General features: G+C 35.3%; 3 protein-coding genes across 3 annotated transcripts; all 3 read right to left on the reverse strand.

The window, feature by feature from the left end:
• Nucleotides 1–1628: 1628 nt before the first annotated feature.
• On the reverse strand, nucleotides 1629–4412 carry LOC132046960 (glucan endo-1,3-beta-D-glucosidase 1-like). Its single transcript, XM_059437816.1, has 2 exons — nucleotides 4168–4412; nucleotides 1629–4065 (listed from the first exon to the last, which is right to left on the reverse strand). Exon 2 carries the CDS (start codon nucleotides 4021–4023, stop codon nucleotides 1876–1878), a length of 2148 nt encoding a protein of 715 aa, XP_059293799.1. The 5' UTR covers nucleotides 4024–4065; nucleotides 4168–4412; the 3' UTR covers nucleotides 1629–1875.
• Nucleotides 4413–11390: 6978 nt separating this feature from the next.
• On the reverse strand, nucleotides 11391–14054 carry LOC132046962 (protein trichome birefringence-like 19). The gene is made up of 3 exons (XM_059437819.1): nucleotides 13896–14054; nucleotides 13190–13666; nucleotides 11391–12448 (listed from the first exon to the last, which is right to left on the reverse strand). The coding sequence occupies exons 2-3, from the start codon at nucleotides 13664–13666 to the stop codon at nucleotides 11681–11683; spliced, it is 1245 nt and encodes a 414-aa protein (XP_059293802.1). The 5' UTR covers nucleotides 13896–14054; the 3' UTR covers nucleotides 11391–11680.
• A 4485-nt stretch (nucleotides 14055–18539) lies between these two features.
• On the reverse strand, nucleotides 18540–22416 carry LOC132047881 (protein trichome birefringence-like 19). The gene is made up of 3 exons (XM_059438857.1): nucleotides 21721–22416; nucleotides 20009–20263; nucleotides 18540–18599 (listed from the first exon to the last, which is right to left on the reverse strand). Exons 1-3 carry the CDS (start codon nucleotides 22192–22194, stop codon nucleotides 18540–18542), a joined length of 789 nt encoding a protein of 262 aa, XP_059294840.1. The 5' UTR covers nucleotides 22195–22416.
• Between the last annotated feature and the right edge of the window lie 994 nt (nucleotides 22417–23410).

The following is a 23410-nucleotide window of genomic DNA, read 5'->3' on the forward strand; positions in this document are numbered from 1 at the left end:
TCGGTTCTTGGTGAACGGTTGTATTAAAATGTTGAGCAAAATTATCAGGCTCCATTGACTGTCACCCCTAGCCACATCATGTAGGCTGCGGTCAACGTGTTTCATTTTCGCATCACATGATTCACACTTGTGAAAAATGGTAATCTAGTGCGTCACTTTTTCTTTTTTAATCAAAGTCAATGAGAATACCTCTAGAACTATACAGAACAAGCTGACTTTTTTTTTTCCCTCGACAACAAGCTGACCGAATAAATGAAAAATTAAAACTTATTTGGTGGGTGCAGTCAACTGCTTAGGAGATGCATTAGAGCAAAATTCATCCCCTCCTGGTCTACTCTCCAACTTAGAATGACAGAGGCGTTGGCGTTGGATTGAAGTTAAAGGACTGATTTGGCACAAGAAACTTGTGAAGTATCGGATGAAGAATCGAGTTATTCAAGCTACAAGAATGTAACCAAAACATTTGGCTGCTAAAAGCTGGTTAGTGTGACACTGAAGATCTCACTGCAACATTGATAGTTGCAGAATATTGACAACTTTGCAAGGGTGCCACGAAGAATAGAAGAATGAAATATCATGATGTAGCCACTGAGATGTAGTTTTCAGCCATTACATTCTGCCCACTGTAATCAAATATCTATCAAGACTATCATTAAACAACGACGAGCTGAGCTAGAAAGATTTAAATAGCAATCTAACTAATACCTAGTATGGTAGAAAGAAGAAATGCATTGTTCCAAGGCTACACAATGCATATGCCATACAGTATGGCCGATAAAGAGCCAAACATCAGATATTAGAGGCAATATGTTTCCACAACAAATACTAAGCAAATATGATTCAAGAACAATATCAAACTAAGCTCCAGGCAATACCCATTCAACTAGCTGGTCAGATTGTATGTAGCCTTTTACAAAAGCCTTTCCAGACTGACACATTCCCAAAGCCTGAATCTGGCACCAGGCAAAACAAAGATATTCTACTGTGTACGCCATGCAACTAACTGAAGCAACCAAGTGAAACTTCTGTTCAGAAAAACATACCCGTATACAGTTATACAAGGAAGAGGTTTTTTCTACAAGAGAAATAAGCAGCAACATAACACCTTTGCTTATGGCTTCAACATGATCAGGACATATATACAGAGAACCAAAACAAAAATCAGTTAGATCAACCATGCACACTCCAATAGAGAAGACAATATACACGCAATTGAGTACCTGAAAATATCTGAGAATGACATCCCAGAATCCAAAAAGGTGTTACAGCATCTTGCGTCTCAATAGAGCCAACATATAATACACTGGTCAATTCACAAGCCATAAGCAGAGAAAGGAAAGGCAGGAAAGAAGTTATATCACCACCACAAATTCAACAGATATTACTCCTTAATCATCAGCAGTATTGGTATCTCTACTCCCAACTGCGAGACACACATGATGTACATGCGACATATTAAAGTCAGCAAGTTCTCCTATCGGACATTTTAAACGCAGAAACAATCAACAGTCACTGATTAAACAGCAATTACACAGTGTAGCCTTAGTAGAATATGAACCTGAAGGTGATGGTTGATCTAGTTTTTCAATTGAACCATCAAATATCAGGTGCATGAATGTGCTTAGGTATTGGCAAAGTTGGACTTTTATTTATAACTACTCAAGATCAGAGGAAAAATTACAGCAATCATATCACAGAGCATTGAGCTGCAGACTAGCGCTCCACTTTATATACAGACAAAAGAAAAGACAAATATCAAGCAAACAAAATAACCTATTTTTTTTTTTTTTTTGGTTCCCATCAGGTCATATATATTGAGAATACTCAATTAAAACCTTATAAGGTCATTCCAAATGTAACACACCATAAAAAAGATCAATGAGAGTAGTGTCTAAACCAGCAGAACTTGCTTCCGCTATCACATTCCTCCACTTCATCATCTCTAGAATGAATCCACCATAGAAGATTTGAAAGAGAATTTCCATCATCAAACCCAGTTAAGCTCCTAGTTTTGTTCAAAGCACCCACTTTATCATATATTGCTTCCAAAGTATAAACAAACCCTTTCCACCCTTCTCCAACCCCTTCCCTTGCCAGAGCTGGCAGTGTCCATTCGACCAACTGCTTTGCAAACTGAACGTCTGAAAACAGAAGTTCAGTAATGGGCAATATTGGTAAGACTTGAATTCCAAGTCTACACTCTTTCCATTCAGGTGGAGCAAACCAAAGGCTGCTATCCCTCTTGTTAGACCATAAAACACCAACCACCCTGTTATCTCTTGTGAATTCTTCCCCATATAAAGTACTTCCCTCTTTCACATGCCACCAAGTCTGTGCAGAATGAATCTCAAGAGCTGAAAGAGTTGATCCAATGGCAACAAGATGGGTATCCCCATAGGCCAAACCCATTAAAGCTGCTGAATAGTATGCATTTACTGCTTCACTTGTGCTCTCCTGGTTCCGTCCGTCGCCAAATTCTGTCAATCCCCCAGCCCAAGAATGTAATTTCCACAAGTCAAAACACCTCAAGCGGGCATAGTTGGAACTTTCTCGCCTGCTTAAATTCATAAAATCCGCCATAAGTGCATATGCTTGTGGCTTATACTTTCTCCCCCAAATGGGGTCTATCTTGGCTAGCACTGCAATTGCATAAAGGAAATGGCCAATATGGAAATGGTGATCATTATAGACCCCAAAACCAAAGTCAGCTCCCGTATCAAACGCCGATTGTTTAGTCACAAGTCCACCCCATTTCGTTTCATAAAGGAAACCATTTGCTTCAAAAGTCCCCTCCAACCAAGGTTCAACTGTATCCTTCAAGAATTTACGGATTGTCGGGATAACATCAAGGTAAGAAACCTCTTCAGCTATCAATGCCAGCCTTGCTGCTCTTGCAATCAATTTACCATAAAAGTATGACGACGTTGTCTCTATTCCCTTCGAATCCAAGGAAGCGACATCCTTATTCAAAGCATCAATTATTTCTAAACATGCCTCCTCCTTAACACCTTTAATAGAATGCCATGTTACAGAAACAGGGTCACTCTTCAATATCCATGAGTCTCCAACAACACCAACAAGCTCACCATCAATACTATTATACTTAAAATCCTCCAACACAGTTACCGAGCAATCGGAAGCAGAAAGGAGCTGGAGATGGAGAGGGTGAGCCAGCATAAGCAAGTCACCCCATCCCTTCTTTTCCCACTTATACTCCAAACAAAATGGCTGACTAAAAACAACGCTACCACTTGTAGGATAACAAGAACTGAAACGATCAAGAACTTCTTCACATGTTGGGTCCAAATTTGGCAAACAAGCAATCCTAATAATACCCGAAAACACACCAGATGTGATAGACGATACATCATGACTCAAATCAATAGCGGACGAAGCATATAAAACCCAAGTTTGCCCATTGTTGAGTTTGATGGTATATTTAGTACGATTACTATTGGAAGAACATTCAAGAATAGCATGAATTGTTGAAATCGAAAGCGCTACATTTTGAAAAACTTCACAAGTAATAAAGGGGGAACCTTTAACAAGAAAGAACCTGAGATTGCTAGAAGGAAGGTCTAATGTGACACTAAGATCATCAAAAGATGAAATTACATGGGGTGTATTTGGATTAGGATTATTCAAAGCAGTAATTGTCAAATCAGCAATAAAATTCTGGTAAATGAAAGCAGGATTATGGAACTGAGATGGGTAACAAAGAGTTAGGGATGAAAGTGAAGATTTTATAAGATAAGGGTGTATGAATTCAGGTTGGTCACCATTCTTGAGGACGAAATTTTGAAAGAAAGAATTTGTGGGTAATGGGTTTGATAAGAGATGTGGAGCAAAAAAAGAAGACGGGTCGGGTAGAACAGTGGATTGGATTGTTGGAAAAAGGAAAGGCTGTGATGATGACATGGCAAATGATTGTGATGAAGATGAAGGTTGTGATTCAGGTTGTGGAGGGGTTATATAGGGTTTAATGATGGCTTTAACTTGTCTTTTGATTTTCTTCAATCCCATGATAGTACTAAGATATAGAAACCTTAAGCGCGTTAATCTGATCTGAAATTGTGGAAATATAAAAATTATTAGTACTTATTAGTTAAGTCAAGTACATATTTAATTTTGGTACGTCAGAGTGGAGTAGTTAGTTGAGAAACATACCTGTTCGAATAGCCGCCAGGAAAGAGGAAAAAAGGAAGAAAGAATGCTAAATTTGCAAATTTGACTAAAGTTTTAACGAAATTTCAAGATTACAACCCCACCAAAGAGGAAGGAGAGGCCAAGTTGAAAATAATAATTGGGACCTTGCTACATGGTGGAGATGAAAGGAAGGGAAGAGTTTGATTGCAAGTAAAGATGAGTATAGTCAAAAGATATCTCTAGGTCTAAGCTAACCATTTGGGAAGAGATAAATGAAATTGGATAATTTGGGATGTGGTATCACTTGCTAATTGTTAGGAAGCAAAGAGAGCAAGAATCAGTGTCAACTCTTTTCTAATCCGTTCATTTTGGTGGAAAACATTTATAATAATCCATCATAATTGGAGGCTATTTCTGACATTTTGAGAATATAGGTATTATTTCCCAAATGCAAAAAGTAAGGGCCCAAGACTTTTGTAACCCAAAAATAAATTTTTGAAATTAAAATAACCCATTAAAAAAAAAAAAAAACGTAAATAGCCTTTACGCACGGATTATGTGCGTAAAAGGACCAAAGTGTACATTTACACTTAAGTCCTTTTACGCACAGAATCTGTGAGTAAAAGAGGTAGAATATATCGGGCCCTTCTTCTTCCTCACTGGTCCCCCTAATTAAAAAAAAAAAACCGAAAATCAGCCATTAAAGGTCCCTTTCCGAGGTCTCACGCTTGTTGATTTCCAACCCAAAAGTGAAATATTGAAGTCTAGGAATAAGAGTCTTCGCAATAAAGCGGCGTATAATTCAATTCAAAAACTGAAAATCAAAGCTTCAATCTAGGTATTTCACTACAATTTTTCTATTACATTATTAACCTAAGCATTACTATTGTGAGAATATGGACAAAAAAAAAAACTTTTACGCACTTTTTTTGTGCACAAAAGGGCTGTTTTCAGCCCCTTTTTTTTTATTCATTTGTTGTTAATTTGTTAATTGTTTATTTACTAACCTAAGCATTAATATTGTGTGAATATGGACAAAAAAAAACTTTTACGCACTTTTTTTGTGCGCAAAAGTGCTGTTTTCAGCCCCTTTTTTCATTTTTTTAAATTTTTTTTATTTGTTTATTTGTTGTTAATTTGTTAATTGTTTATTTAGTATTTGGTAATTGTTAGATTAGTTATTTCAATTGTTAGACTAGCTATTTATTTATTTAGTTTTCGTTAAGATAATTGTTTATTTGCTAATAATTTGTTAATTATTTGATTAGTTAGTTAATTGTTTATTTAATAATTATATGCTAATTAATTTTTTATTATTTGATTAGTTAGTTAATTGTTTATTTATTAATTATATGCTAATTGTTTGCTAGCTAATTGTTAATTTTTTGATTTACTAATTATTAATCTTTATATCTTTAATTGTTAATTTATTTATTTGCTAATTAGCAATTGAAAATCCTTAGTTTAGGATTCAATACTTTGTATAATTTCTCGGTAAAAGATTACATAACTAATACTACGTATTAGAGATTAATTAAAATAATAATGATTAATTTAAAATGCGTAAAAAATATACCACTTTAATCCTTACTTCATGTATTAATGATTAATTTAAAATGCCTAAAATAGATAGGACACACACCATGGAGCGGGACCCTTCGACAAATGAGGCACTTTATCTACAGCATGAGCATAGGTCCCAGTATGTATGGGATGCACCGGTATCCTCTAATAGAGTGGTCCATACCCGTTCGGGGGAGTCAGTATGGGATATTCTAGAGGTTATTCCCCCACATCCCCATGTCATAGATATACTACGTCGAAGTGGTATCTACCGGTGCATCGAGGTTGGTCGGCTTGTGCACGATAGGGCTCTAGTGACGGCCATGATTAAGCGCTGGCGACCGGAGACCCATACATTTCATCTCCGCACCGGGCGAGGCTACCATCACCCCGGGATGTCGAGGTGATGTATGGTCTGGCGATTGATGGACGGGCGTGTATAGAGTGGAGGCTCCGCAGATGCTGCCGTATTGCCAGGAGTTGACTAGGCTCACTGGTTTCGAGCCTCTGCAAAGGGATATGCGTGGACGGAGTCAGTTGTTACGGTCCTCCCTCCATGCTCACTTGCGCCTCGTAGATCTGCAGGGTCTGATTAACGAGGCAACGCCTCAGGCTGATGTTGATCGACGTGCTCGCTTATATCTTCTCATCATATTCGGGGGCATCATGTTCCCGAACACGTCGGGTGCGGATATGAGCATTAGGTATCTGTCTTTATTGAGGACCTAGACCAAACGGCCGAATGTTATAGTTGGGGCCGCCGGGGCTTACATGTACGAGAGGATTTGATCGAGCCTCTATGCGGCGAGAGGCTTGAGGTCGCTGCATTTAGCCCTCTTCTTCAGGTAATATATTTAAGTGTGTGTAGATAAAACAATAAATATATTTTTTCGAAATGACGACTGATAAATAATTTTTTTTGATAACTATGACAGATATGGGTGTGGACTAGGTTGAGACCTTTTCAGCCCATATCTGCTCATCCTCCCGATGACTATGTAGCTGAGGATATGCCCTACGTGCGGAGATGGTCGCGAGGCTATACCAGAGGTGTGAAGATGCACCATGTCATTCTCCCGTTTAAGGATCAGTTAGACCGCATGACGGCGCCCGAGGTAAGTTTTTTTTATTTAACATTAGTTTGTTATTTTTGTTAGTCTTTTATTGTTAACTAGTTGAATTCCTTTTATAGGCTTTCATATGGAAGCCGTATGATCGATATTTTGGGTCACCGCCGGTGTTTTGTAGGGGTGAAGCACATGGAACCGCACGTGTTTATTGATCCATATGGACATCGTTGAGCATCACGCACCCGACCGCGTATTATGGCGCTTTGGGCATGTACGTAACATACCCGCGGCTACACGTTAGCACACCCATTACACTGTGGGACGAGCGTTTGATCGACGAGGCGGCACGGCGCGCGTATGCACCATGAATTCGATGCATGGAACGCGAGGATGACGACTCTAGCAATGTGGTCGGACATGACACTCCGGTCCGAGTACATGACGTGGTACATGCATATCACTAGCTCCGATACCCGACCCTCGACGCCGCGTCCTGATGGCCGAGGATATGCATCACTCTCAGGAGCGTATGAGGCGCTGGTAAGTTTACTCAATTGCCTTCTTATTATGTATTACTTTACGAATTTATTCAATTCTTAAAATTTGCAAATATATACAGCTACAGATGACTCTGATGATACGCCATGAGAGCATTCCCCTTATGGAGTCCACCGACCCCGGGATAGCGGCATATGTATCACGGATAGTTCATCTTATCGACACTGGTATGACACGGGCACAGGAGTGGCATCGTGTCGATGAGGATGTACCAGAGGGTGTTCTTGAGGGTGGTAGGGCTGATAGAGGTGGTCGGGCTGGCAAAGGTGATCTGGCTGGCAGAGGTGGTCGGGCTGGCAGAGGTCTAGTAGATGAGCTTGACGATATAGCCCGTCGAGCTCGTCGGCTGGGCGATATCCCGTCGACTTCTTCTTCCGTGCCGTCGACTTCACGCACACCGGATATACGCCGAGATGGTCCCACATTATGATCCTTGGTTATCATTTCCAGAGGTGCCAGTTACTAATCTACATATGGGAGGCGGAGATGAGGACATAGACTTAGATATTATTTTCGATGACTACATTCTTCGTGCTACAGCCAGGCCTACGGCACCATCTGCATCTCTGGCTCCGCGGGCCGTTCAGGAGCCCTCTCACATGCCATCTCAGGAGCCCGTCGACACACAGGTTTATTTTTTTACAATAAAATAATGTATTAATTAATTATTTTATTAATCTAAACTAAATTATTTACATGTATTATAGGTTCATTCTTCTGCGCCTGTGGACCCGTCTCCGCCCGTTCAGATTGACCCGTCTCCACCTCCAGCGCCTCCCGGTAGCGCTCGGAGACCGTTGAGGGAGCCAGCTAAGGAGCCCTCTGACCAGCCATCTCAGGAGGCCGTCGACACATAGGTTTGTTTTTTTACAAAGAAATAATTTATTAAATAATTGTTTATATGTTATTTCATGTTTAGTTTATGATAAATCTAAATTAAATTGTTTATATGTTATTTCAGGTTCATTCTTCTGCTCCTGTGGTCCAGTCTCCTCCGATTGAGTCATCTCCTGAGGCATCTACTGAGGCTACTCAGGTGGAGACCGCCGCCGTCTCCCAGAGGAAGCATATTTTCACCCAGGGCCTGAAGAAGGGAAGAAAGGATGATCATGCCATAAATCATCCTGTCATTAAGAGGAGGAGAGATGATCTTGATGATAGTGAGGGTGGTAGGGTTAGAAGGATCCTTAGGCCTTAGGAGATTGTATATTTGTAAATAAAATGTACATTTTATGTTAATATTATATATAGTTTTGGGTATTATTTTTTTTAATGATAATTAGTTATTTTAGTATTTATTTTCGATTAATAATAACTCGTGCGACGTGCTATATTAATTAGAACCCTATAACGACGATCTAAATGTATATGTATAACAAGTTTTCAAACTTCGAGCACTTTACAACCTCTAAAACGACGATCTAAATGTATATGTATACTTGATGTAATGAGTCGATATTATTGTACATGAAAAAAAATATTAAGTTCTATATAAAATATTTATATTCCGGTGTTTTGAAACGTCACTAATTTTCGGTCAAAGTATGAAAAAAAGCTTAATTTTGAGTTTGATTTCCAAAGAATAAAGGTTGGGGTCGGAGGGTAAAAGAAAAAGGACTAAAGTGTAAATGTACACTTTGATGCTTTTACGCACATAATAATCCTAAAGGCTATTTAGTTTTTTTTTTTTTTTTTTTAATGAGTTAGTTTGGTTCCAAAAATTTATTTTTGGGTTAGAAAAGTCTTGGGCTCAAAAAGTAAGGGTACCAGTGGAATTTACTTTAATTTTTTTCTTATCACAATTTAAAGGGAAATTGAGTTTGGTCAAGAAGTGTTCAGAATAATGTGTTATAGTTCAAAAACACTATCAGCGTGAACAAACAAACTCACAATCATCATTTTACGTGCAAAAGATTCTATATTTTGTGTCAATAGATTTGTGATAATATTCATATACTGAGTCATCAAATGAGCCACGTTAAGAAAGCTCAAACTTATACGCAAAAGGTTAAAAGCATATATATATATATATATATATATATATATATATATATATATATACACATAAACTTTGCAATAGGATGTGAATAATACTAATAGTTTCTATTAATTTGAATTTGGAGGAACAGAAGTTGTTCAACTTGAGGAAATAAGACGAATATTTTGTAATCAAAAGTGAAATGCGATTATGAATAGCATTATAATGTGAAATGTACGCAGCAGCAACAACATACGAAATGTGAAATGTGAATAATGAAATGTCTACCTTTAGATTGGTGGGCACATATTTATACTTTTGAATTCACAAACTTTAGATTTTTTTTTTTGTGAGATCAAAAAAATCTCACATAGCTACTATCGGTTGTGTCACGTAATAAAATTTTTTTCCTGGCAGAGTGTCAATACATTGTGGAGTTGGAATAGATGAAGGAATTGCAATTTCACCAATCAAGACACCTGTCTTGCATTTTTTTGCGCGAATTGTTTTTCTTTTGGGGTGGTCTTTAATTGTTGTCCCTCAAATTGATGGTCTTTAATATTTGTCCTTCGCTTAACATCCCGAGGTGCAGGTTGGCTATGACGGTTAAAAAAAAAATCGGAACCCAAAAGTAAACTTTAAGGAGAGGTTTGCATTAGAAGAATAATTTTTCTTCGTCTTAATGCAGAGTTTGAACCCTGCGAATCCCAACGTATGCCTTGCGAGATTTTTTTCAATTTTTGGTAGGTGGAGATTTGGACCCTTTCACCACAAAGAGCTTTTTAGCAAAGGATAAAAACTCAAGGTTTATTGATTTGAGAGAGACAGAAATTTAAGACCACTCCACTTTCATTCAATCTTAAATTGTCCCAAATCTTGCTAGTGCTTCTTGCTCTTGGACATTGGTTAAGGACAGGCTTGGTTGGGCTGAAAATGTAGCCCATAACAAATGGACTAAAGTGGTCTTTTATCGGCCTATTGTTTGGGGCAAGAAAATATTAATGGCCTTTAAATTCATTAATGGCAAGAAAATTCATAAAACAACTTCTTTTGGAGTGGTCTTTAAATTTTATCCCTCAAATTGCTGGTCTTTAAATTTTATCCCTCTAAAATCTTTGAGTTGTTGTTGTTATTGATCAAACTAAAAATCCGACTTTTTAAAAATTTAAAAAAATAAGTTGCGGTTTGAATTTCGCAACTCTCGTGAGTTTTAGTTATGTTTAACTAAAAATTTTTAATTTAATTTAAGCTATATTTTATTTTTTTTTTTTTCCAAAAACTTAAAATGTAACTTATAAAAGTGTTTGATCAATTTATAAGCCAATCCAAACGGACTGTATGATTGATCCGAGATTGTCAACAATGCTATGATAATTTGTCCTTTTCTTTTGTTAGAAAACTCAATATTAACTTTATCGAGCAGTGTGAAGACTAGTCTACAATATCTACTTTTGACTGTTACTTGTGATGAGGAAAAATCAACTACATGGTTTGTTCAAATTTTATAATGTGTGATAGTTGAAACCAAATGCTGGTTAATGAATTAGGGTTCTGTGTTAAGATGGTTAATTATGTGAAAATGTCATGCATAAGATAATTAATTTTATGTTTGTATGTATGTATGTCATAAAACGTTGATCCGCTTCACCTTTTAATATCAGCATAGAATTTGGGCGGCTCATGCATGTATTCACCTACCTTTTCATCGATTTCACAAAATTTAAAAGTTAAGATAAATTAATTTTTGAAAATTTAAAGACCACCCAAAAGAAAGACAATCCGCGCAAAAAATACAATATTAATTAGTTTATTACCATGTCTCAACTTATTATATGTTAGTAGTACTATCTGTTTTCTTTTAAACACAAAGATACCAATTCAATAGGTTTCTCTCTAAACCACTCTATAATTGTTCTCCTAAACTAAATCTTCCAAAGGACACATCTTTTTTTATTCTCTTTACTCTGTTCTCTTGATAGCTAATTTTCCAACTCCCAAACAGAACATATTCAAAAGCTGGAACCTTAAGCATTAACATAAAGCAGAATTTCAAATTTTGAAGGTTAAGAATTGCATGGACGACAAGGACTTCTGTAGATTTCCTAAGAGATTATAGTATTACACAACATTTAAAAAGCTATTATACCGTTGTTACCAAAATCTAAAGATAGATATAAATTTACTAAATGACTGGCGCCATTTCAAGAATTAAAAAAAAAGGTAGCTTGGTACACAGGGATGCAAGTCAAGGAAGTGTGATGCAAACCACCTACCTTAACACAAAAACATTAATGGCTGATTTTAAGAGTAATGCAACTAATTCTTTATCTTTCTAAGCATAATTCTGTTTCTATCTCTCGATAAATCAATATGCTTCCTTCTTCAAAGTGGCTTGCAAAAGCTCATTCCAAGTATCAACAGGGCCTGGCATACACCAATGCACACAATCAGGTAGTTTCTTTTCATTTGGCCAATGTCCATAATGATCAGGATGCCCATCTGGTCTCATTACCATGGCTTTGGTTGTATCTAGCAATCTGAACTTGACACCCCTTTTTCTACCTTCCTTTTGTGCTGCCTTAAATTCCTCCAATTGAGTCAAATACATCTCCTTTGTATATCCCTCCAACTTAATTTCTTTGGTTTTAAAAGGTCTTGTTCTATTGCAATTCCCTCCTTTATTCCATTCTCCATTCTCAAAATGTGCTGGAGAAAATGGCCTTAACATTACCAACCTACCCTTTAATTTCTTGAGGCTTAAAAGGGTCTTGAAAGCTGTACGAAACGCCATTCTGTATCCATAATAAGGGCTAAGTTCTGTAACATTTTTGTCATTGCATTTGTGACAACCAATGAGCTTATCGTTTTCGTAGTACAAAAATGGCCTAAAGAACCATTGGCCTCCATTGATTATGATAATATTCGCTTTTTCAACCTGACTTGCCCAGACATCGTCGGCTTTGTCCAGATACAGATTCATGAGACTGTAATAAGGATCGCCATTAGGATTAGATTCATAGGATTTGATCAACTCTGGAGACCATAAGGCTATGATTGTGAAGTTGTAATCTTTATACAACCATCGCCTGAATCTTGTGTCCTTAGTTACTGATACATCGACGGGAATGACTGCCTGAGATATGCACATGATATTCTGATTAGCAAGAATGTAGGAAAATAAAATAAGCTACTAGGATTTTTGGAAGATGGATGTCACAATTTTGATTTTGCCAATTCTGAACATCTGTATCATGGGATTTAGCATGTTAAACCTTTAGAGCGTAGTCGACCAAATCAAATCAAAAAGATAAATAATCCACAGGGTTTTTTCCACCCTAATTATCACTGTTATTCCCTGAAACACTTGTCAAAACTTCCCTCAGACCATTTGACTTGCATCAACCATCCCAAAACCAGTCAAATACATTGATAGCTTAATTTTCTTCTCAAATCACGTTAATTTGTTAGTGAATTTAACTTGTCAATGCACGTCAGTCACCCATTTTACCATGTTATTAATTAATGACTATGAATGGAAATTCCAGAGCAACATGTAAACTTTATTCCATGTGACCTATAGGTGGAGTTGTAGAATTAGTCACTGATTGCTTGCATCATATTCAAAGTGCAGCCTTCACAAGATCCTGTGTGAATGCGGGATGCTATGTCTTGTGAGCTGTCCTTTTTTATCAATTTACCTATAATTACATCAGTTAATGATTATTATAGAGATTTACCGATAATTACCTTATAAGTGATCTGATTATATAAATATTTTTTACATGGTCAGTGCATAGAATGATGATTTTTAGGATAAGCTGAAAGCATAGCAATGGAAGCACAAAAGTTGCTGATTGAAGAGAAGAACACTTACACTAGCTAGAATGCACACCAGTGACTGCATTTGGTTTCTTCCTAGGGAGTCTCCAACAAAAGCCAAAGTCTTGCCACGCACAAGTTCCAGAAATTGAATAGCATCAAAAAGTGGAAGCTCACAATCATCTGGCTTCCATCTCCAATGTATGAAATCACTGTCCGGTCTTCCAAATTTCATGCAATTCTGTCGGTCATCGATGGCACAGTTCGTCTCATTTGTATAGTATGGTCCCTTTGGATATGGTACCCATTTTCCCACAAAGATGTTACATGTTTGCTGCTTTATCCCTGCTTTTTCTGAACCATTCATGCTAGTAATTTTTGATCCATTGAGACTTGATTCAAGATTTTGCAACAAATAATCAGTGGGAAAATTATATGAAGAGAATGTGATCTTGACTAGGAGAACTAATGTCAAGATTGGTAGAACAACTTTCCTAAAGCTGTCAAAGAGCTCTGCCGGACCACCCTTCATCTGCAAGTGATGTTACGAGGATCAAAATGTTGTGAGCAGTTTATATAGTAAGAAAATCAATGATGAAAAAGCTACTTTTACTGTAGATAAGTTTGGTATTATTGGCTAAATGATTATTATCTTGATCGACTCTTTAGCATTTGTTAATACTCTGGTTCTAGAATCTAATAATTAGCAGCATATTAGACATGGTGAGTTGTACATGATTTGTCATTAAAGTGAAAATTACCTGTTCTACTTCAACAGATAGCGGAAATCACTTATTAAATCCAGTGCAGAGTTGGAGAGGAATTAAACCAATCGTATGTATAGAATATAAATATATTGAAAACCAACATTTGAATCTACACAGATATTTCTGCCACAAAAGTTTATTTGTGTTTTAACAGAATTCACTTTTATGTTTAATACTGCCGGGTAGATATATAGTGCAGTCAATAATATCTTTTGTAACTATATTTGACTAAGCTAGCGATCGTCCTAGGTTCACATGAGATGTGCGACTATCATTAATACAACTTATTCAAAACTTACTGTTATCGACCTTAAAGCTTTACTTTATTAATTGGAAAATGATTATGTTATCCAATTTCAATAACTTGCGGAGGAAAAAGGTGAAAATAAGTTGTTGGAGACTTAAAACATGGAGTAGCTTGGCGGCAATTAGCTGAATGATGATACATCTTGAGTGACTTTGCATTGCTTTTTAGCTCCTTCTTATCTATGCTCTATTTCTGCCTTTTAAAGTACTGTTAATTTCACGTGTGATCCGCCATTGATAAAAATAGTTTCTTTGAATTCCAATTTTGACCTTAAAGTTACTCTTCTCATACATTGACCAACCACTTGAAATTTGAAACAATTTTTTGCACGGATTGCCCTTCTTTTGGGGTGGTCTTTAAATTTTCTCATATTTGTGTTTCAAGTTTTGCCGCCCGGAGCACGAGGTTAGGTTCCGAACCCCCTTCGTGCATAAAATAAAAAAATAATTTATAAAGCGAGGGGGTGGAAGAGTGTATGCCTGGATCCAAGATCATGACAATCGCAAGTTATCTTGGGAAAAACCAAAGTTTGCCTTGAGACATTTTTTTTTTTTTTTTTAACTTTTCAAGGCACACTTTTAGTTAAGGCATACTTTTGGTTATGCCTTAATTAAAAGTATACTCCCATAAGGCATAGTTCCTTAAGGAAAATTTTGCCCCATAAGGCAAAACTAAATTATGCCTTGAGAAGTTATGCCCCCTCCGCCATAACTTTAGTTTTTCATAAGGAAGTTATGCTTGGAGGGGCGACTTTGTTTTAGATTTTTTTTTTTTTTTAAAGGCACACTTTTAGTTAAGGCATACTTTTGGTTATGCCTTAATTAAAAGTATGCCCCATAAGGCATAGTTCCTTGAGAAAAATTTTGCCCCGTAAGGCAAAACTAAATTATACCTTGAGGAAAAGTTGTGCCCCCTCAAGCATAACTTTAGTTTTCCCTAAGGAAGTTATGCCAGGAGGGGTTGACCTTGAGACTTTTTTTTTTTTTTTTTTTTTTAACTTTTCAAGGCACACTTTTAGTTAAGGCATACTTTTGGTTATCATCCTTTAAAAATCATTTATCAAGGCATAATTCCTTAAGGAAAAGTTTTGCCCGTAAAGGACAAAACTAAAATTATGCCACATAGATAACTTTAGTTTTCCTTAAGGAAGTTATGCGGAGGGCGGACTTCGCTTAAGACATTTTTTTTTTTTTTTTTTTTTAACTTTTCGAAGGCACACTTTTAGTTAAAGAACATACTTTTGGTTATCTTAATTAAAAATCTCACTTGTCATAACATAGTTCCTTAAGGAAAAGTTTTGCTCCATAAGGCATAACTAAACCATGTCTTGAGAAAAGTTATGCCCCTCCGGCATAACTTTAGTTTTCCTTTAAGGACATTATCTTGGGAGGGGCAAACACTTTTCCATAATACCTTTGCAAATTATTTCTTTATTTTATGTTGAGCGGGGGTTGAGCCAAAACCTCGTATCCAAGCTGGGCAAAACTTAAAAGACCACAAATATGAAGGGCAAAATTTGTGTACCGCGTTAACCATGGGCAAAATTTAGACCAAAAAGAAGGGCAATTGCTGCCGTAATTAGTCTAATTTGAAAGACATACTTAGGGCGGAAGCGGATAGCAAGATTTAAAACTTTAGGGGTTCAACTTTTTAAAGATTAGCTTAGCGTATAAACCATTTATTTAAAAGTTATGGGGTTCATGTCTCTATTATTGCAATTTTGATAGATTTTTACACATAAATTTATGCTGGTGTCGAAAGTTTGAGTTCAATTGAACCCCCACCCAATGTGCTACATACGCCCCTGTAGCAGGCCCGTTTGGCCATGAAAATTGTGAGTACTAGAAAAAAGTAGTTTTCGTTTTCAAAGTAAAAATGATATTTGAAAATTGGAGTTGTGTTTTGCCATGAACAAAAATTGGAGTTGTTTTTAAAATTTTCTGAGTGATTTGTAGAGAAAAAAGTGAAAACAACTTTTTAGTGTTTTTTAGATTCTGGAATTTTATGGCCAAACATGATTTTTTAAATTCTAACTTTGATAAAAAGTAAAAATATTCATGGCCAAGCTGTCACTTAACAATAATATTCAATTGGTTGGCTACCTGAACTTTTACCTTATTAGTGAGGGTTTGATTCCACACCTTGTAATCTCCTACCCCATTTTCCCTCCCAAAAAGAAAAACTTAACAAAAATCAAGCAAATTGGATCGAGCCGATAAGAGGGGCGGCTCAACAAATATTGTGTCCTAAAGCAAAATTTCAATCAGAGGCCTTGGGTTTTTTTTTTTTTTTTTTAAAAATCATATGTATAAATTTCTTTTAAAATAAATTAATGAGTTTAAGTTGTATAACCATAGGTGTAAGGAATTTTTACACCATTAGATTATATTTATATGTTGTAGTAGATAACATATCCTATTTTTAAAATTTCAAATCTCATTTTTTTAAGGAGACTTTTCGATAGATATCCATTAAATGATCTAAAAAATTATTTATACTAACAACATATAAAAATTAAATCTAATATATACACATATTTGGAAAAATTGGGGCCCCAAAAATTATGGGGCCTAAAGCAGCAGCTTTAGCTGCTTCAGCATTTAGCCGGCCCTATAAACATGTCATGGGCCAAATCAGTTAATACATAGTACTACAAGCTAAAACTTTCGTTTGGATTGAAAAATGTGTTATAGTTTAACCTGTCCATCTTTATGTTCTAAAGTAAATAAATTAAAAAAAAAAAAAAAAAAAAAAAAAAAAAAAAGGAACAGCAACAAGAGCACTCATAATTTCAAGAAACTAACTCAGATAAGTACGTATCATTAGAGTTGGAAAAATCTGAATTTATTTTCAATTGAAAAGAAATTTTGATTGTGATTTATGAACAACCTTGATTTTCTATTGCAGGACAAAAATCCCAAGCTGGCATTTTATTTAAAAGCGGCCCATTAATCTTGTTATTGTCAATAGCCTTTGGTGTTAGCTGTCAAGTATTGTTCTTTGGAAAACTTTTTGTCATAATTACGACCCATAATACTTTCCAATAATAATTGGCAATTTTGCATTTTTATTTATTGTTTATAACTAAAATATTTCAAATGAGCAAGTTTAAGATTCATTTCTTAAATGATCATCTTTTTAGTGCATTTGGAACGAATTGAAAGACATGTTTCAGCTTTCCTGAATTATTTGGGAACCAACCCTTTTGATTTCTCTCTCTAAATTAGGTCTCCCCTTAGAAAGGGAAAATAGAGAAATAGGTCACGATTCCTTCGACAAATATGTCAAGTTCTAAAACTATTTTCCTAGTAAATTTTTTGTTATTCTTTTTAGATTTCTTTTGGTTTCATAGTTTAAGCACATAAAAGTTCATTTATTAAGATTTACAAATCAAAATTCAATACTCAATCTAATGATATGCCATATAGAATTTTTATACTAAAAGTCATCGCACCCTTAGACTTGGTGCATTTGGGAGGAACAAAATCATTTTTTTTTTTTTTGATCAAAAACATATTACTATTGTTATATTAAAATATTATGCACAATTACTAATGTTTGATTGAGTATTAAAGTAGGCCGCAGGAATAACAATCATGTGGTGATTAGTAACATCGTGTATGAGTATTATGTTTTCGTGAAATTTTTCTCCAATCGAAAGTTGGCAATAATGTTTTGTCTATCCTTAATGGTTTGTTATGGTCCATTGCAAGGCATGAGACTTAGAGTCCCACATTACTATTCCAATAATATGCTGTGGGTTTATACAGCCTAGAACTCTCCCCGCCTCCAATTTATGAAACAATTTTACGATATATTTCGTTATATTAACCAAGTAACATTGTATCTATGATCACCACAACAATCCTAAAATAACTGAAACAAATAAAAAATCACAGTACATTTATTGTATTCCATAGAATTTTTTCCTATTTGGAAGATTTCTAAAAGTTTGGAATGGAGTAATTTGGAAGAGAAATGGGGTTATTATGGAGCACCAATGCACATGCAGTCATTCATGGTTGATTTAATTTGATTGGATGACCATCTGGTCTCATGAAAGAAAGAGCATGTGTTGTATCCAATAATCTGAGATCTCTTCCCCTTCATCTTCCCTTCTTTCTCCGCAACCTTTTCTTAACTTTCCTATATTTCCAAAATGACCCTCCAACTCAGTCTCGAACTTTGTATTTGTCGTTACACAATCATTTTCCAAAAACGCGAAATACAACGAATAGAACAAAAAACTAAGATTTGTAAATATGAAATTTTCTAAGTTGTTGATGGCTTTAAGAGTAGTTCTGAATGCCACTTTTTATCATAATCCGAGTTCACAAGCAATATTTGGCAGTCAAGTTGGCAAAAACTCGTTGGTTGTTCTCGAAGATACACTGCATGGGCAAACCAATGGCATAGAATCTAAACTTGTCACTTAGCAAGTTTTCAATTCATTTCTTAAATTCATCATTTAGTGCATTTAGGTACGAATTGAAGAGTCCAGTTTCATGGACTTTCCTGCATCTGCTTCTTTTGATTAGAATCAACAAAGGAATAAATTAGGTTATCATTAGAAAGGGAAAATAGAGAAATAGGTCACGAAATTGCCGACAAATTAGTGAGTGCTTCTAAAACTATTTTCCTAGTAAATTTTTTGTTATTCTTTTTAGATTTCTTTTGGTTTCAGTTTAGTGCTAACGTAAACAGTTCATTTATTAGAGAGGTGTTTAGCAAAGCAAAGGCTTGTCAATATGAAGAATGATATGCCATAAAATTTTTATTTGCTTAATATCGCAACCCTGTGTTTGGTGCATTTGGGAGGAACAAAATCATTTTTTTTTTTTGATGAAAAACCCTATTCTCTAACAATTGCATTATTTTAAGATAACAATCATGTGGTGATTAGTAATAATCGTGTATGAGTATTATGTTTTCGTGAAAATTTTCTCCAATCGAAAGTTGGCAATAATGTTTTGTCTATCCTTAGTGGTTTGTTATGGTCCATGTGGTACTACTGAGACTTAGAGCTTTCCCACATTACTTTCCAATAATATGCTGTGGGTTTATACAGCCTAGAACTCTCCTGCCTCCAATTTATGCCAATGGTTATCCTTGTATAATCAAGGCAACCCCACTAACCAAATAACAGGGAAGAAAATTCCTCTAGATCATTTTACAAAATCCTAAAATAACTGAAACAAATAAAAAATTACAGTACATTGTACAATGTTGCTCTCTCATAGAAGCTTTTCCTCTAGGGATCTGATGCCTTCCATCTTGAACATATGAAACAAGAAATCAGCCCAAGAATCAATGGGACCTGGCAAGCACCAATGCACACAGTCATTCACCACTTTGTCTCATTTATATCCAATATATTTACTTGGATACCTTCTGGTCTTATTTTAAGAACAACATCACACTTTCATTTTTGTATCCAATAATATTTTAATGAATAGTCTTCCCCTTATATCTTCCCTTCTTTCTCCGATCAACCTTAAACTCTTCAAAAGAACTTGATCCTATATTGCTCCAAGCTTTGCCTCCAACACGTCTCGATAAACTTCCATATGGCCTTGTCCCAAATTAACAATCACCTCCTTAAAAATCCACTCCCCGCCTTCATAATGAGAAGGTGCAAACTAGTCATTAACTAAGAATCGCAACACCCTTAAAATTTTTTTTATTGCCAAATTGATTTTAAATTTCTAAATGCCCTTTGGTAGGCATAGGGATTTTTTTTTTTTTTTTGGCAGTCCACAGTACCGGAGTAACCAACTAATTGGTTAATTCTCGAAGAGACACTGCAAATGGCAAACCAATGGCCTGCGTTTAAGATGACATAGTCATACCCCTCAATTTGGGTGGTCCATTTCTCATCTGCTTCATCTAGGTAAAGGTTGTAGAGTCCAGTATGGCATGGACCATCTGCATCTGCTTCTTTCGTTGAAACCAAAAATGGTGACCAATACATTGCTAGAGTGAAGTTGTAAGTTGCGTATTTATACTTTTTGAAAGATTGATCTGGATTGTCAGAAATATCAACAGGATATTCCACCTAAAACAGAAAAAAGAATATCAAATTTATTATTTCTTCTTTGATTTTTGTTTAGATTAGTTTAGTGCTAACGTCTATGACACATGAAGTAGAGAGGTGTTTAGCAAAGCATAGGCTTGTCCCGAGCGAACTATGAAGAATTTTACTAAACCAAAAATAAAAATTTGCTTAATATAAGAACCACTGTGTTAATGATTTAGTCAAACAAATATCTAGAAGGGCACAATTATCTTTTTATGTCTTTAACATTTCTAAGCAGCAAGTTATGACCCTATTCTCTAACAATTGCATTATTTTAAGATAAATGTCCTTTAAGGGGAAAAGCTCTTTGGACCTAGCTAAATAGTCGCATTACAATTAATATTCGAATCCAAAAGATTTTCTGTCGATTAAAAAGCAATATGACAAATTGTACACCGTCCCCCCATGTTCCTCCTATTGTCGTAAGTCTTGGCTTTTCTTTTCTTGTGGTACTACTTTGAGAAAAAGCTTTTCTGGACTAGAACCGTTTCCAAAATGACAATGACTATGAGCCTGTCTGAATGAAAGCTTAAAAAAAATTTCAAAAAAATTATAATTTGTTTTTTAAATTCTCACAATCCAGAACGGGCCTATGTTATAAAAAAGTTCCGTGTCAACCCTTCATCCTCCAGAAATATAAGGGAAGAAAAATTCAAAAGCTAATTATTTTAAAAAATTTGTAGTTAATGGTTAATATATTTAAATTTGAAAGTGGTTTGTGACAAGACTGACATCTCCTTTGAACAGTTCTAAGGCCCCTTAATGCTCCCTTCCCATCGAAAATCAATAGTAAGCGCAAAATTTTACATTTCCAGTCCTTCATTTTACTGTTAATGACCATATTCCCCATTAATCCTATACTCCCTTTGTCTCAATTTATATCAATATATCATACCTTTTTAAATTATTTTAAGAAGAATATCACACTTTCTCATTTTTTAAAAATTAAATTTTATATTTTAATGAGGTAGTTTATAACCGCATAAATATATTTGTTTTGGTTTAGATCATACAATAAATTTAAAAGAACTTTTACCAAGCTAGCTAATCCAAGCTAGAGTTTTCACCAAACTAAGATAAACTATACTCCTTCTGTCCCAAATTAAGTGTCATCTCATCAAAAATCATACTCATTAAGAATAAATAAATACAATGTGATATTTACTAAACTACCCTTATTCATTAACATAGATGTTTTTTTATAGAATTGAGCAATATTAAAAAAGATTTTTTTTTTTTTATTGCCAAATTTTATGTTAAATTTCTAAAGTGACATTTATTTTGGGATTTTTTTTTTTTTTTTTTGGCTAAGGTGACCCGGAGTAACGCATAATAATGTAGACGCAATAATTCACCACAGATGAGGTCTATGCAAATGGAAGAAAATAAAAAGTTTAAGCAAAATTAGCAAGGAATTGCAGAGAAGAGAATGTTACCCGGGACAAGAGGCATATCAATGACTGCATTTGATTTCTAGCAACTGAGTCACCCACAACTGCCAAAGACTTGTTTCTTACCACCTCAAGAAACTGAAACGGGTTGAAAATGGGCAGTTCACACCCATTAGGCTTCCATCTCCACTTCAAATAATCACTATCTGGTCTTCCATACTTCATACAATTTTGATGCTCATGGATTTCAGTACATGTCATATTTGTATAATATGGAGCATCCGGATTCCAAACCCATTTTCCACTGAAAATATCACATTTTTCTGGTTCTTTAATGTCTATGTTCTGCTCTTCAGCATGGTATGTGGGTGAAATTTCAGATGGATTTCGGGTTACTAAATCTGCTGGGTAAAAATTAAATGGGTGGTAAAGAGGGATAAGACCAAGAACTGCAACTGCTAAAACTAAAAGTACAAATCTTTGAGCTGAAGTGGAGTATTTCCCAAAGGGAAGCTCCATTTCTTGGAGCTTTCTTTAATGGAAGGTTGAAAAGGAAAGTAGAGATGGGAGAAAAGGAGCAAAACAATACGCTGGTTAAAAGTACATAGTGCATGTAATTAGGGGTACCGGTTTGTACATGTATGTTGAGACTCTTGTGATAATCACACTATAATCCTATTTTTTTCTTGGTACTACACCATTATTAAGTGCTCTATATTCCCCCTTTACAGGCATCTGATGTAAAAAAATAAATAAATAAATATTCTCCCTTTACAGTATGAGTCATTTGTACCCTCCATAAAAAATTTAAAAAGTTAATGCAAAAGTTTAAAATATTAAGTAGGCGTTTGGCCATAAAAACCAAAAAAAAAAAATTCACTTTTTTTGAAATTTTAGGGTTGAAGTTGGAGTTGGATTTGGCCAATAGTATTTTTTTTATTAAAATGTACTTGTTTTGATTGTGAAAAATTTGAAAAACAAGTTTTTCAAATTTTAAATATAACTTGACTTGACCAAACACTAATTTTTGAAAAAAATGAAGAAAAAATCCGCAAAAAAAGTGAGTAATTCTTTATGGCCAAATTCTCACAGCCTAGAAGTACTCAATGTGTTATAAATGAGTTTTAGCCTCTGTGTCACGAAGCTTCCTAGGCAGAGAATGAGTTGGAGAAGTAAATGTGGTGGTACAATATGCAATGGGGGTGGTACCATAACAGGGAATGAAACTTGTCGGTGAGTTGGGTGGCTCATACATACCACGCTTGTGTTTTGAAAAACTAATTTGGCATAACGTGTGGCGGGCCTGGTGGAAGATTAGTTGTCCACTGAATTATTATCTTTGTTGTTATTAACACCATCATCTTGACTGATTAACGAAAATTGTAGAAAAAAATTGAAGCTTGCTTGTGCATTCTATTTCATTCACTATAAATACATGTGTTCTCTTTCGCAACTTCTTACGTAATCGGGAGAGAAATATATGATCTAAAAAAGTTGAAGTTGAAGGGGAAATGCAAAACTCAATATTCCATTCTTTAAGATTAGAGGGTCATCTTTTAAAAAAAGTTGACGATCAAAATGTACATTTTTTTTTTATCTTTTTACTCACATTAGCGGTTTCAAAAAAAAAAAAAATAAAAGAGCTTTTAAAACTATTTATCAAAATGAAGAACATAATGCTTACGAAAAAGTGGATCAAAAGAAAGATGCAAAATCCCTTCAATCCCCTTTAATT

This window comes from Lycium ferocissimum, chromosome 2, assembly GCF_029784015.1.
Source record: "Lycium ferocissimum isolate CSIRO_LF1 chromosome 2, AGI_CSIRO_Lferr_CH_V1, whole genome shotgun sequence".
Classification (NCBI taxonomy): Eukaryota; Viridiplantae; Streptophyta; class Magnoliopsida; order Solanales; family Solanaceae; genus Lycium; species Lycium ferocissimum.